This window comes from Tenrec ecaudatus, chromosome 3 (genome assembly GCF_050624435.1).
Source record: "Tenrec ecaudatus isolate mTenEca1 chromosome 3, mTenEca1.hap1, whole genome shotgun sequence".
NCBI lineage: Eukaryota > Metazoa > Chordata > Mammalia > Afrosoricida > Tenrecidae > Tenrec > Tenrec ecaudatus.
The window spans coordinates 140,871,055-140,887,270 of record NC_134532.1 but is presented as its reverse complement, the minus strand read 5'-3'; the positions used below and the strand labels follow the sequence as shown (position 1 = coordinate 140,887,270).

At 47.3% G+C, this 16,216-nt stretch overlaps 1 protein-coding gene across 1 annotated transcript in view; it reads right to left on the bottom strand.

The window, feature by feature from the left end:
- Positions 1 to 16,216, bottom strand: part of SCD5 (stearoyl-CoA desaturase 5) — a 197,577-nt gene that overhangs the window by 78,347 nt on the left and 103,014 nt on the right. The window contains exon 2 of the mRNA XM_075544133.1: positions 7,293 to 7,423. Within this exon, the coding sequence (XP_075400248.1) occupies positions 7,293 to 7,423 (131 nt within the window). The remainder of the gene's footprint in view (positions 1 to 7,292; positions 7,424 to 16,216) is intronic.

The following is a 16,216-nucleotide window of genomic DNA, read 5'->3' as shown; positions in this document are numbered from 1 at the left end:
GGCTCCGTTTAAGCATTAATTAATTAAGCATCAGGAAGAACTTACAGAAGTGCCCGGAATGTAGGAAAGCAACCAACAAACAAAAACTGCAAGCTCGTTGTCATCAAATTGGTTCTAACTTATGGTGACAGCCCTGCCCACCTTGTGTGCACAGCAGAACTGCCTCTGGGGTTGTCTTGGCCGTAATCTTTACAGCAGCAGCAGCAGCAGATCTCCACGTCTTTTTCTGTGGCCCCTCTGATGAAGGCCAGAGCACTAACCTTGAGGTTTACGGAAGAGGAGGCAAAGGCAGCATCTACCTGTCTTGAGAAGAGGAACGGGAACTTGCTTCTCGTGTGCAGAAGACAAGTCGTCCATATGAAGTCCAGGCTCGTGGTTAGGAAAGGTGGCAAAGAGAGGGACCTCGGGGTCTCTGAAGTCAGACGGAGAGCTGCCCAGAAGGCCACATAAGGTTTGAGGTGCTGAGCCTGCAATACAGAGCAGTGTCCTGGCCCCATTCAATGGAACTGCCACTGCATGGTGCTGCCAATACCACACGCTGTCCCAGCTATAAGCCTTCCTCCTAGGACTGCAGGCCCCGGAAGACCCCAGCCTTAAGGGATTCTCTGTGATCCAAGGAACAAAATCTCTAGGGGCTCATGATAGAAGTGGGCCTGTCCATGCTGTTGAAGTGCATGAGACCATGCCATTTGCCTGAGAACCTCGCAGTGCCTTCCATACCACGTAGAACAATAGCCAAGGTCCTCACCGTGCCTGCAGAGCCCTGCACTGGTGTTGGCCCCCTGTCCTCTCTCTCTCTCTCTCTCTCTTTCTCTCTCTCTCTCTGGCCATTTCTATGACCATCCACCTCCCTACTCACGTGGGCCAGCCACACTCGCCTTATTTGTGTTCCTTGCACACAACACACTTGCTCCCATCTCACTGGCTTCCTCCTCTGTCCAGAACACTCTTCCCCTAACGGTGCTCTCCCCCAGGTCTTAGCTCCACTGTCGCTCCCGGTCGAGGTCTCTGGCCCACTCTCCGCAGCACTCTTCACCACATTGCTTTGTTTAAATTCCTCATATCCTTTTCCCTCGGCACAAACTTGTTTCTTGGTTGGCTCGCTTGTTTATTTGCTCCCTTTCCTTCTGGAACAGCTGCATGACAAGGGCAGGGGCGTTGTCTGACGTGTTCTCCGGTGCCTGGAACAATATCTGGCACATGCATTTGCCAAAAGACAGGACGCAGATACTCTGACAGCAGGAGGCAATTTCAACTTCACAGGAGAGGCAGCCTTCTGGGTCGAGTGGCTGCCTTTGAATCACAAGTCTGGCATGTCAGTGTTCATGTCATTAGGTAGGTTACGTGGCCTCCTTTATCCCAGCCTCCTCGCCTACGAAGTGAGCAAAATAATAGTACCCCACCTCTCTATCTCTAGATCAGTTTGTTATCCTCTGGTGCTCTGGGGCTGGAAGCTGTGCCACTGTTATTCCAAATACCCGCAGTGCTGCTCTATGCTGGGCAGCTTTCAGCAGAACTTCCAGACTTAGAGAGACCGGGGGAGGGGGACCCGGTGAGTCACTTCCTAAAATTAGCCGACGAAAACGTAGGGATCGCCGCAGTTTCATGTCTGACTCACGTGCTCCGGACATGTCATCTGCAGGGAGCAATCACGGAAGAGGGATCATGTTTGGTGGAGGGGAGGGTCCAGAGAGCATGGCAGGCCCTCAGTGAGACGGACTGACGCAGTACCTATGAAAACGGACCCGGGGTGCCTGCCAGTGCGAGGGTGGCACAGAACTAGGCAGCTTTTCATTCTGTTGGACACGAGGTCACTCTGTATCGAAACCAACTCGGTGGCAGCGAACAACGACCTGGTGGGTGCATCAGAAGGTGACTACACAAAGTACTTAAAGCAGTGCCTAGCCTGCGGCCAGCACACAACATTTGTTTTATTTCATATTGTTGTTGTTATATACTTGCAAAGGATCATGGCTCACAACCGTGTGGCTTATCTGACAGTTTAGTATGGAAAGTTTGGCCCATTTGCAAATCACACTGTAGGACACGACACAGGAGCAACCCTGATGGAGTCAAGGGACACTTGGGTTTTAGTCTGCATCTTTCCACTAATGAATCAGATGATGTTTGACAAGTCACCAGTGTTCTCAGCCCCTTGTTTCCTCCCTCTATAAAGTGAGAAGATTGAAACTAAATCCCTTAAGCTCCCTTCCAGTGCTGAATCCAAGGCCTTGTTCGTGTGCTCTGATGAAGAAATAAGTGGAATCAGAGGGTTGCCTAAAGCATCCATTGGTACTTTTGGCTTGGGACTGAGTTACCAAGAGCCCCAGATGGAACCAGCAGAGGTGGCTGCATGGGTGGGAGACGGAGCACATACACACAAGCCCTGGCTTATCGTTGGTGGAAACTGAACTGGAGATGGCTGCGGGGCAGGAGCCCCTCTCAAGCGGTAAGGACTTTGTAAGCCACCTTTAAGCTGATGTGCACCCTACTATGGACAAAGGAGGAGGACGTTGACAGGAACTAAGGTGGGTTCTGGCTGAAAGTAATGATTTAGAGGGGTCAGGGGACTAGGAGAGGTCCTGGTCGGGCAATTCTGCCCCATCACTCTCTTTTCAGAGCTGAAGGCAGTGCCTCCGCTTTACCCCCAGCTCTCACATACACTCCAGCAAAGAGAGGGAAGCAGAAGTTAAAATATTTAAATCTAATCTTGTGGTTGTCGCAGCTGATGCAGTTTTTATGATCTGGTTGGAAAGCTAGACAGTTCCCGACCCAGAGGGGATGAGTGGGTTAATTCTCTCAGTCACTGTCACGCGCTCCAGTCCTGCTGAGTCCTTGGCACTCCTCCTCTTCCCGAGGCCTAGGTGGCCTCTTCCATAAGGAGACAAGAGGGAGAAGGCAACGCACTTCTGGGAATACAGGCAGATACTGAAAGATGAGATGTTCACCACCTGTGTGCAGATCTGGATGTGGATCTGCCCGGCCACCCCTGGGCAAGGTGGACAGATTTGGCCAAGTTCAGCTTGAAGACCTGGCTCTGCAGGTGCACCTCCAAGAAATCCTTGACCTTTAGGTGCAAGATGTAATCCAGCTTCATCTTGCCCTCATCCAACACCATCAAAACAACACAGTTCCTTCAAAGAGACATTGTTGGTCCTTCTCCTGCAGGGTCAACAGCACCTGGATACCTTTGAGTCCAAGATCTTGGCCAGAGTGAACTTGACCCTCTGGACCTCATATTTGTTTCAGAGCCCATAATTGCTGAGGTGGGTAGTTTATTGTGCCAACCTGGCTGATAAACACCTGTGGGGTTAATCGAAGAATGGAAGGATAAATGGCTCGGTGAGCCTCGCCTTTCTAGTTCTCAGGTCTCTTTCTGATGGTCAGACCAGGGTGCAGTTGCCTTAGCCAGTTCCCTGCTTCAGCTGGCAAGGCTCACTTCCTGTAAGACATCCCCAGAGTGAAGGCGCATGGACCTACCCTGATGCAGCCCTGGGTGATGGAGCACCATGTGGAGACCCCTGCCAGCGCTGAGATATTTACACATTTACTGATTCAGCTTTCCTCCTGCAGTCAGTGTCATTGAGTGTGTTTTGTGAGATGGAGGATGACTTTGTAGATTGGTGTCAGACTTATGGGCTAATGTTGGACTTTTGGGCTTGGGCAGCACTGGGTTGGAATTTTTTTTGTTGTGCACTTAACCTTTATATAAAACTCTCTCTTATACATGAGTTTCTGTGGATTTGTTTCTCTAAAATACCCAGACTAACACACTTGCCAAGCAGCTTTAGTTCTTGGTTGAGACAAGGAATCAAAGTGTCCCCTCAAGATCCCATCGATTTTCAAAAAAAGTCAGGCCAGTGACATGATGCTTCCAGGATCGGAAAAACAGCTTACATTTGATTTTACTGCAAATGTTCTTGTTTCTCAAGATCTTATTTGTAGCATCTAGCAAAAGCCTTGCTAACTCACAGAACAGACATAACTGTGGCATGACTCATCCATTTTGGCCAAAGACATACCATTCTGAGGGGAGAAGGGGCGAATAATCTTTCAAGCTATCTTTCGAAACAGAGAGACACAGAAGGGAAACTAAGTCAGTGACTCGGTATGAAGGCAGGGAGTGGGAGAATCCAGGGGCTTTGGTGGAATTGTGGGATACCATTAGGCTGCTAACTGAAAGTCTGGCAGTTCAAACCCACCAGCCTCCTTCATGGCAAAAGATGTGGTGACTGCCTCCATAAAGACTTACAGTCTGGAAAATTCCAAGGTTCTGTGTGACAGGGTTACCATGAGTCAGCCTCGATTCACCAGCAGGGCTCCTTGGGTTTGAGTCCATAGCTGAGCCAGGCAGCTCGCACCACACTTTTCACTTTCCCAGGGGTTCCCCTCCTGGGGCTCAGCGGTCGTTCTCACTGGCACTGCAGACACACGTGGTTATGAGGTCCCCGTATTGCTCATCTTCTAGCTACCCTTCACCTAGGATGTGGAACATGGCTAAGCACAAAGCAAAACAAGCAGATCAGTCGACACCTGAAATCTCCCTGGGAGATTATGGGAATTCTAATCCTGCCAGACCAAAACAATCAAGAAGGCAAGGATGGTGACAATGTTTGCTCATCCAAACCCACTATAACTGTTCACTGAGTGCCACATAGTAGTTGCTCAATGCATAGCTGTTGAATGAATGAATAAAAAAATTCACCACAAATGTTGGTGTGGAAAAAGTACACATAGTTCAAATTTGATGCATTCTAAAAATGCTTTCAATCTCTTTATTCATTTATTCATTCATTCATTCACTCATTCACTCATTCATGTAACTGTGTGTTTCCTCTATGGGGGGACACTAGAATAGAGAACAAATGTAACAGTCTACCGAACACCCTAAAAAGGAGGAGGGGGGACAAGATTTACTGAGGGCCACTGTGAGTGGAATAAGGAAGGCTGAAGAAAAATAGATGCATCTATGGTCCCGGTAAAGAATACTGAAAGTCCCACGGCTGCCAAAGAACAGACAACTGTCTGAGAAGAAGGTCAACTAGAATGCTCCTTAGAGGCTAGGATGGCGAGACTTCACATGTACTTTGGACATGTTACATGTAGAGGACAGTGCCTAGCGCAGGCCACCATGCTAGATAAAGTGGAGGGGCAGTGGAAAACAGGCCCTGGACACAATGGACAGACACAGTGGCAGGGAGAATGGGCTGCGAGGTGGCACAGAACTAGGCGGGGTGTGGTTCTGTTGTCTGTGGGTTGGAACTGGCTTGTCAGCACCTAACAACAAGCACCGCCGCCATGAGCGGGCACTTGATGGTCATGATTCCATCTTCCCAACAACCCTGCCGGGTAAATCTTATTATCCCCTTTGCAGATAACAAAACTAAACACACCCCAACTCCAACATGGCCCAAAGGGGAGGGGGAAGAATTTCTTCTGGGAACTGGGTATTTTTCTCTATAATGTGCTTCCTCCCCTGAGTAAATTGAAAATCACGGTCTGATATTCTCTTACATGATATGTGTTGAGCAAACTCAGGTTTTTTAAAAAAGTTCTAAACAAATAGCTTCATTGCAAAAAAAAAAAAATCAAAGTTTGAGAATCTCAGTGACCAAAAGAGTTTAATAACAACATGAAGTACATTAAATACATCATTGGAGACTAAAAACAATAAATCACTTTAACTAAATAAAAGAAATAAAACTTCAGTCCACAAGTTTCTTAAGTATCACAACTAAACCATGGCTGTGACAAACCAAGAACAGTGAAATAAGAGGGTCAAAGTCAAAATAAAGTGCAGCGGGGTTCCCACGGCTGATGGTGAGCGAACGAACGTGCAGCCAGGATGCTGCCGGCTCCTTTGTTCGCAACAGCATTTCCCCAGGATGCTGCTCCTATGTGCCAACGGTGATGGACTTACAACCAGCTATAACCTTAACACAAATTGTGCTCCCTGACGGATCTATTGTGTGTTTGCCTGTCTGTATTTTGAGGGCTCCCACTGTCGGTGGGAAGCCTGAAACAGAGAAGGAGCCCATAGCAATGGAGCACTCCGAGAAACACTCCAGAGGTAGGGTGGGGTCCCGGTGCAGAGGTGGCCAAGGAGGGGCTGCCTGTCTGAGTCACAGAGAAGGGCCTGGATGGCCTATTTTCTTGAACCCTAAATCAGTTCGGGGAATTGCCATTTCTTCCCAATGAGTGGGAACGCACAGGCCTGGAGTCACTGGCAGCAGAAATGTTGGCAAGAGGTGATTCTTACCAACCCTGCCTGGATCCAATGAGGAGCTGTGAGAACAGAGATCCGTGATCATATCACAGCTCCGGCAGCTACAAAGCATGACCCGAGAGGGTGGGAAATGGTTTAGGGCTGGGACCATCGAAAAGGACATGGACCAACAGTGTAGTAATGGTACTCTCTTATATTTACAGAGCTCTCTATAATTTTCTGTGATCGAACCCTGGTGGTAAAAGGGCTACAGCCCTTGGCTGCTCTCTGAAAGGTTGGTGGTTCAAGCCCATACAGCAACTCTATGTCAGAAAGACCCTGTGAGCATCTGTCCCGCAGGGTTCGCCAGGAGCCGGAACTAGCTCAATGGCACCCAGGAGCTGCAACGGCCCACGTGTCGGATTTGGTACCAACCCTAGGAATAAGGTGCTATGCTTACAGTCACAGAGGACGTCACTGCAGGTAATCTGTCCCTTATCCAAGGCTCTACAGGTAGCAACCACTGAAGTAAAACTCAAACGTTCTAACTTCTAATTCCAGATGTCTCTACCACTGTCTCCTAGGGCAACCTCAGGTGTCTGTTTCGTAGGAGTCAGGTAGATCTGCCTTAGCCTATCCTAGAGCGACTTTTTTCCTTAAGTCATATGATTTGTGAACAGTCTGTAGACTCCGAAGCTTTCGTTTCCTTGTCTGTAAACTGGGATCCATGCAACCCTTCGTTCAGGGATGAGCATGGACGGGCCGCGCTTGTGCTTCTGGCTTCAGTCAAGCTCTCCCAGGTTAGTGCTGCACGGAGCCATGTGTCGGGCAGGAACTCGGGATAGCAGGACCTCGTGTCCCCTCCATACTTTGGCAGGGCCGGGGGAAGAAAAGCACCCACTGACACTTCGCTCTATCTAATGCTACAAGGAAATAAAAGCTGGGACGGGCGTGGGAGTCTTCAGGGTCTGAGACTGAGCCTGGAATGGGGTTCATTTCGGAGGGAGCATTTATGCCCGCCCTGCCTCCCTCCCCCAGTGCCGTATGTACTGGGTGTCTAAGGCAGAAGAGGACATGCCATCCCCACCTGGAAAGCCATGGAGTTGGCAGCAGCCAGAAATATCCTCAGAGGCAGCTTGGCCTTGTAAGACCTGTGGCTCCACAAGCGATGGGCACCAGCTGTCACGCCCAGAGCAGTCAGGAGGAAGCAGAAGTAGGCTGCAAGACACAAGCAGGGAGAATGTCAGCAAATGCCACCATGCTGCTAAAGGTCCCCGGGGCTTTCTTCTCTCCTGAATAGGGACGTGAAACTTGGGGACATGCAGCCTGTGTTACTGATTGGAGAAAAGAGGATAACTTACCTCCAGAAAATCTCACCATGATTCTTGTCCTTTCTACATGATATAGTTAAGGTTGATTGTGCCAACCTGGCCGATAAACACATGTGGGGTTAATTGAAAGGCAGAAAGATAAATGGCTCGGTGAACCTCGCCTTTCTAGTTCTCGGGTCTCTTGCTTTGTGAATGGTTGGACCAGGGTGCAGCTGCCTTAGTCAGTTCCCTGCTTCAACTGGCATAGCTAACTTCCTGCAAGACATCCCTGAGGAGAAGCCACATGGACCTACCCTGGTGCAGCCCTGGGTGCTGGAGCAGCCGCATGGAGACCCCTGCCAGCGCTGAGATGCTTTACACACTCACTGATTCGGCTTTCCTCCTGCAGTCGGCGTCATTTTGTCTGTTTTGTGAGATGGAAGAGGACTTTGTGGATTGGTGTCGGACATATGGGTTAATGTTGGACTTGTGGGCATGGGCAGCACTGGGTTGGGATGTTTTCTTGATGCGCACTTACCCTTTATATAACACTCTCGTATACATGAGTTTCTGTGAATTTGTTTCTCTAAAGTACCCAGACTAATACACTACATCAAACAAATCTTTTTTATTTGCTATTGTTACTTGCTAATCTAGACCCAAAGGCACAAGCACTTTAGCATGCATTTGCAGTTTGGTCTTACACCTGCACCCTCGGTGGAGCAGAGCTTGATCTCTACTGTCGCCTTTCCATTGGCACCCAAGCTAAGATGTGTACTCCCATAAAACAGTGCCCACTGCCATGGCTCCACAAACCTTGGCTTGGCAGAAATTGGGCCATGCCTAAAAGGAATGATGGAAAGAGTAGCCGAGAAAAGCAGGTGATGTATTGCATTGGCAAATCTGCTGCAAAAGACCTCTGTAGAGTTCTCAAAAGCCGAGATACTACGTTGATGACTAAGCTGGGCCTGACCTGAGTCATGCTGTCTTCAATTACCTCCTACGTGAGCAAAAGCTGGGTAATGAAAGGAAAAGGAAAGAAGATTTGACTCATGTGGATTATGTTGTTGGTGAAAAATATATAGCGAGAGAATGTATCGTAGACTGCCAGAAGAATGAATAAATCCATCTTAGAAGAAATACAACAAGAATGCTCCTTAAAGGTGAGGGTAGAGAGACTTGGCTCACTTACTTGGGTTGGGTCATCAGGAAAGACCATCCTGTTTGGTAACGTAGAGGATGGACAAAAACAAGGACAACCCTCAGTGGGCTGGATTGACACAATAGCCACAACCAAGATTCACACATAGCAATGATCATGAAGATGGCTCAGGGCTGGGCAATGTTGTTCTATTATATATATATGTTCTATTACATACGTGGTCACCATGGATCTAAACTGGCCAGACCAAAGCTCACAACAACAGCAATAGAAGAATGAAGATAAAACTGACAACAGGAACGGCTGAGATTTGTCTTCTAGAAAACCCTCTCTGTTTCATCACTGTGACGGGAGATGGAGCAGCTGCTCTGGGGCAGTGTCTAAAAGTCAGCCTAAAGTGGACCCTATTACACGCATTATCTCCAGTCCTCCCTGTGTGGCATTGCTGTTCTCATTGTACAATTCAGGAGCCGGATCTCACAGAGGTTCCGTAATTACTGGTTGTTGTTGTTGTTGTTGTTGTTGTTGTTGTTGTTAACTCTCACTGAGTTGCCCTGGGCCCACGGCCACCTATATGTTACAGAACTGAACTGCTCATGGGGTTTTCTTGGCTGGAATCTTCATGGAAGCAATTTGCCGAGGCTTTTCTTTTGCATAGTCTCCGGATGGGTTTGAACAACCAACCTTTGGGTTAATAGTCAATTACAAATTACACAAGCCACCCAAGCTACAGGAAGGTAGGAGCAGAATTATTCTATACAAATGCTTCCATTACTAGCAATGCTAAGCACTCCGTAAAAATAAATGCCAAAGAAGGAGTGTGTGGCCATTGAGCGCATCCCCAGAGAGCATGTGTGACTGATTCCATGGTAGGGTATGTACTCAGGAAGCCCACTGTAGAATTTCTCTGGAAAAATTACCAGAACAATTTTGATATCAACACATCCACTTAAAGGGACCAAAAGCTAAGTGTCTGACAGATCTTGATCTCAATCCATATTTAGATGAGTCTATAGGAAGATTTTCCCTTGACACCAAGATTAATGAGTCCCTGAATACATGTGGTTTTCATGAACTTGACAAATGATTCATTACTTGAAAGGTTAAAATTAAATTTTTAAAAACCCAATCTCCCCACAAATCACAGAACAGAGCAATAAATAAAAAGCACTGGTCTACTTTGTTGTTGTAATTGTTGTCCCCCATCAAAGGGACAGCTATGCCCCATGTCTTCCCTGGCCTTCATGTCTCTACTAATCATTTTATTCAACTATCAATAGTCAAACAGCTAAGCTATTTATCCTTTGAGTCTGAATACTCCTATTACCATGTGTGACTACAGACTCACTAGGGGCAACAAGCACTGCTGGTGTTGCAAAAGTTAAGCACTCACCTGCTAATCAGAAGGTTGCCAGTTCAAACCCACTTAGCAACTCTCCAGGAGAAAGACCTGTTGATCTGCTCCCATAAAGTCTACAATCAAGAAACCCCTATGGAGCTGTTTAACTCTGCCACCTGAGTGCCCGTGAGAAGGAGCCCACCCTTGGCATTCAACAACAACAAGAAGCAGCAGCCAGCAGATAGAAACAAACTGGATGAAAATAAGGGGCCAAATCTGCTGTGGCTGGTTGTGTGGTTATCAGTGTTGGCCCCTGTTTCATGGCAACACCATTAAAATGATACTGAGATGGGTGTACAGCAAGATGAGCATAATCAAATCACCGAGTTGCATAAGTCAAACCTGTGGAGTTGGCACACGGTTTCTTCTATACAGTTTTTGCCGCACACACAGACACACAAGCTATTGAGTCGCCTACCGAACTCATAGGTGGGACTCAGGATAGGCTTGCAATAGACAATGTCCAAGATGGCCGCTGGGATTCCCTATGTCCTGGTATCCTCAGTTTTGTGTTGTTTTCTCCCCTTTATGACGTGCGTCTAACCAGCAGAAACTAGCTTCCTGAACAACATGGAAGATATATCACTTCTCTGATAGATGATGACGACTTCTGTTGTCCTACAGCCTCTCCCATGTGCTGGCTTTACGGAAGCAAGCTGCCATGTTAGAGGAGCTCACAAGGATCAAACGGCCAGCAAGGATCAAAGGTCGTCAGCCCACCATCCCTTAACGCAGTGGTTCTTAACCTTCCTGATGCCGTGCCCCTTTCATACAGTTCCTCATGTGGTGGTGACCCCCCAACCATAACATTATTTTCGTGGCTATTTCATCACTGTCATTTTGCTACTGTTATGAATCAAGCGACCCCTGTGAAAGGGTCATTCAAGGTGTTGCGACCTGCAGGTTGAGAACCACTGCCTTAAGGACCTGAATGCAGCCAACAAGCAGGTCCATGCACATGGATGCAGCTCCTGTCCCAGTCAACCCTTTAGACAAGACCTTGGTCCTAGCCAACACTTTGAATGCCGCCTCATGAGAGATGCTGGAGCAGAGGACCCTACGAAGAGGGACCTGGATTCCTACTCGACAGAAACTGAGATAGTGTGTGTTGTTTTGAGCTTCAAAATGTTGGGGTGGTTAACCACCCCAAAGCTCAAACAGGAACCAAGGGAAGGCAAAGCACAGCTTAGGTCTTGATTTAAGAATAACTTTGTATCCTTAGGGACAGAAAATAAGGAGCCCTAGTGGCACAGTAGGTTTCATACTGGGCTGCCAACTGCAAGGTCAGCAGTTTGAAACCCCCAGCTGCTCTGCAGGAGAAAGATGAAGCTTTCTACTCCCTTAAACATTTACAATCTCAGAAACTCAAAGGGGCAGACAGACTCTGTCTTATAGGGCTGCTGTGAGTCAGAATCTACTCCATGATGGTGAGTTTGGTATTTGGGGGGTTTTGAAACACAGAAAAAAATTGGGGGCTATATAGGACTGGAGCATGGTAGAGAAGGAATCAACACCCTGGCACTCAACAACAAGCAATACACAGCTAGAAACAGTCTCTGCTAGATGGACATTGGCCTTCCACTCAAGTACTTACTCACTACAACAACAATTTGTTCTATTAAATTGGCATTCCATGATGCACACCTACCCAACACAATCACTGAAGACAAATGTGTGCATAAGCAAATGTGGTGAAGAAAGCTAATGGTGCCCAGCTATCAAAAGATATAATGTCTGGGGTCTTAAAGGCTTGAAGGTAAACAAGCGGCCAAGTAGTTCAGAAGCAACAAAGTCCACATGGAAGAAGCACACCAACTTATGTGATCACGAGGTGTCTAAGGGATCAGGTATCAGGCATCAAAGAAAAAAAAATCATGTCATTGTAAATTAGGGTGAGTGCAAAATGGAGATCCAAATATTATCTGTAGGCAACTGGACACCCCTAACTGAAGGGTTGTGGGGAGGAGACGAGCCAGTCAGGATACAGGGTAGCAACAATGAAACATACAGCTTTCCCCTAGTTCTTAAATGCTTCCTCCCCCAACTATCATGATCCCAATTCTACCTTACAAATCTAGCTAGACCAGAAGATGGACACTGGTACAGATAGGGACTGGAAACACAGGGAATCCAGGTTAGATGACCCCTTCAGGACCAGTGGTGAGAGTGGCAATACCTGAAGGATAGAGGGAAAGTGGGGTAGAAAAGGGGAACCAATTACAAGGGTCTACATATAACCTCCACCCTGGGGGATGGACAACAGAAAAGTGGGTGAAGGGAGACATCAGACAGTGTAAGATATGACAAAATAATAATAATTTATGAATTATGAAGGGTTCATGAAGGAGTGGGGAGTGGGTAGGGAGGGGGAAAATGAGGGACTGATGCCAAGGGCTCAAGTAGAAAGCAAATGTTTTGAGAATGATGATGGCAACAAATGTACAAATGGGCTTGACACAATGGATGGATGGATGGATTGTAATGAGAACTGTACGAGCCCCCAATAAAATGACTTTTTTAAAAAGAAAAGAAACAGTCTCTGCTAATGGCATCAGTATTTGGGGGTGGGGTGAGGGAAGATGATGCAAATATTCCACAATTGATTGTGATGATGTCTGCAAACTCTGAATATACTGAAAGGACATTGCAAACTGTGCACACTCTGACTGAGTGAATTACATGGTTAAGAAAATTATCTTAATAAAGCTAATTTCTAGAAGCTTGCTGAATTTCTTTAGATTCTGTAAAATAGCATGTATATTTTCTCAAGGTAAAATAGACATGTCACAAAACAAAATAGAATATTAATATATTTTTAAAACCCAGTTTTTCACAATTTCTCAGGACCCTTGAATCTTTTATCATTGCCAAGCATAGTCTTTATTTGACCCTACACCAATGCTTGAATCTCTCAAGGCCAAGATTCCAAGGCAAAAACTCCCAATTGCCTGGGCTTGGATCCCAAGGCCAAGCCAAGTACAGGAGAGGGAGAATGCCTTTGTCCTCACAGTAACACACAGAGCTTTCTGATCCTCCCATTTGGAACAATGTTGCATGATGACAGGAAAGACCCCTCCAGATCACAGGAGCAAAGAACCATCCTGGAGAGATGCCAAGAACCAAATGTACATTGTCCTTGTCGCTAGCTGCCGCTGGATTGGCCCCACACATCCAGCTACCTCCTTCCTTCACAAGGGAACGAAGTGCTGCCTGCCCCCGAGCCGCCATCATGATCAATTTCAGATTAGACTGATGTGATTCACAGACTTCCACTTGGCTGATTTGGGGGAGTAGACCACTAAGTCTTTCTTCCTAGCCTGTCATAGTCAGGAAGTTCTACTGACGTCTGTTGACTGCCATAGCAACCTGCAAACCTGTACTAACAGAAGGGTGCGGTGCACGGGTGTATCAGCCAAGACTCCAACCTGGGTCTCCCATTTGGGAGGCAAGAAGTCTACCACTGACCACCGTTGCTCACTAACCCCAAAATTCAACTCCCTTGGGTTTTCAATCTGATCAGAGGGAGAGCTGGACCGCGACGTCAAGAGCCAACGCCGAGTGCTACACGGAAGGAAACAATTGGCGGGGCTCTCTAACTTTAGCTTAATAATAGCTACACTTGACGGAGACCTTTCTATGTCCCGGGCCCTGTTCTAAGTACCTCAGACATAAAAATGTTAAAAACCCGCCATCAAGTCAGTGGTGACTCATAGCAATCCTACAGGACAGGGTAGGGCTGCTTCCCAGGCTGTCTGAGGCTGGAAATCTTTACAGGAGGAGAGAGCTGCATCTCGTTCCCTCTGCGCGGCTGGGGGAGTGTCATTGCCGACCCTGCAGTTAGCAGCACGATGCATATGACCCACTGACTACACCACCAGGGCTCCCTGCCTTAGCTGTGCTGTAGTCGATTCGGACCCGTCACGATCCGATCCGCAGCAGAACTAAACCCGGCCCGCTCCTCGCCATCCTCAACACGGTTATTATGTTTGAGCCCATTGTTGGAGCCACTGTGTCCGTCCATCCCGCCCAGGCCGTCCTCTTTTTTTTGCCACCCCTCTACTTTACCAAGCATAATGTCCTTCTCCAGGGACTGCTCTCTTTTGATAATGTGCCCAAAGTACCTATAGCTCATTTAATGCGCATCACAGGTCTAGACAAACAAAACCAACTATCATCAAGTCAATTCTGACTCGTGGTACCCTCACGTGTCAGAGTAGAATGTATTCCAGAGGCTGGTTTTCTGTTTCCCCCACCCCAGAAATAGAATGCCAGGCTTTTCTTCTGCGGTACCTCTGCGTGCACTCCCGCACCACCCTTTCAGTTAGCAAATGAGCCCGTGGCCATTTGTACCACTAGGGTCTCCTCAGCACAAATCTAGGGAGCAGGTTAATATTACAATCCTGTTCTTCAGACAAGAGAAGAGACCGAGTGAGGACACTGTCCAGGGCAGGAAAAGCCCACACTTTGATGCCCCTCCCAGGGAGCCCAGCCCCAGGAGGGTACCTTAACTCTAGCAGGAAGAACTTGAATGCCTCGTGGCCTACATCAGCTCAAACGACGAGCTGAAGGTCTGTTCTGTTCTATTCTGCTTTGCCAACTTCCCATTCCGAAGTGCGGTCGGCCTCCGCTGGTTGCAAATGTGAGCACCTGAAAACCCAACATTCCGGGGAGCCGTTTCTGAGCTCCTCTTCTGAGCTCCACGGAGCCGAGAACCGGTTCACAGTGAGACCCCAAACGTGGCCCTGCCCTGCAAACCCTGTCACGGGCTTAACACAAGGTTTACGGGACGGGTCATTTTGATGCACTTCGACTTCCTCAAAAAATATTTAAAAACCCATTTACATTTACCATTTGTGCTGAATTCCATCCATCTTATGAAACGAATATATATGCAAACTAATTTTATTCTAAGCCTTCTAATGTTCAAATTATCTGCGTGGTACACCTATCTCTAAGGAGACGTGTCAATTTGATGCAAACATAAATTGAGTATCAGTCTCAGTAAATCGGTTCCATTCACGAGAGCATTGCTTCAGGAATCAATGTGCACATAGTCCCAAGTTCTCAGAGCCGACATCAACTGTAAAGACAGACAACGCAGCAGAGACCGTCACCCTGAGCGACCTGAGCAACCCTTACGGCTCGTCGAAGCCAGTATCTCAACTGTGGCACAATGTCGAATATGATAAACTTTATATAAATATATAGTCTCACAAGTTTCATGTGCAATTTTGTGGATTTTAAAGAAAATAGTTATTTAAAGACAATGTGTGTTTCGTTCATGTCAGTGTGGCATATGTCTGTGGAGGTGTTGAAATGGAGGAGGTTTTGTGTATCTTCTTGCCACAATTAAAAAAATAATTACATAAATAACAATGAGTACGCGGAAGAAGAAGTGTTTTGGAATTGATTGAGGTAATGATGGCACAGCTCTTCTTGATACGACTGGATGATTGAATTGCATGGCATGTGGATGAAGTGCCAATGAAACAATTTATATATACATCTGTAAACTTCGTGCTGAAACGTGCTTGTTTACTGCATGCTCACACCGTGCAGCACGTGCTGTGGAGCAGTGAACAGAAGGCGGTAAAAGGTTTCAAAAGTTCATGGGAAACTCCCATTTCCTTTCCGCTCCACTTTCCACCACCTGTTTGTTGAAACCGCCTCGTTTAAGACTAAAGGGGGCAGCCTTTCTATGTGAGTCCCAGGGTGATGAATGTGGTTCACACAGTCAGTTGGGAACCAAAAGGTCAGACGTTCAAGTCCACCCAGAAGCACCTCAGAAGAAAGGCCTGGGCTACTTACGAAAATTCAGTCTCTAAAAAGCCTGTGGCACACAACTCTACCTTGACACCACAATCGGTAGCCTTTCAATGGCTGCTCACTCACTTGGTTTGCGGGCCAGAGAAGGCTCTGCAGAGGAAATGAGAATGACGTCACAATGAAAATACGAAGCCAGCCAAGCAGGGTAGACTCACTGCCACTGAGTCCGCTCCAGCGCATAAAGGCCCTCCCGATAGGGCAGAGTAGAACTGCTCTTTAGGGTTTCCAACATTGTAAGTCTTGATGGGAGCAGACAGCTTCATCTTTCTCTGATTATGCAGAGCATAATCTTCTACCAGAGGCGTCTTCTACCA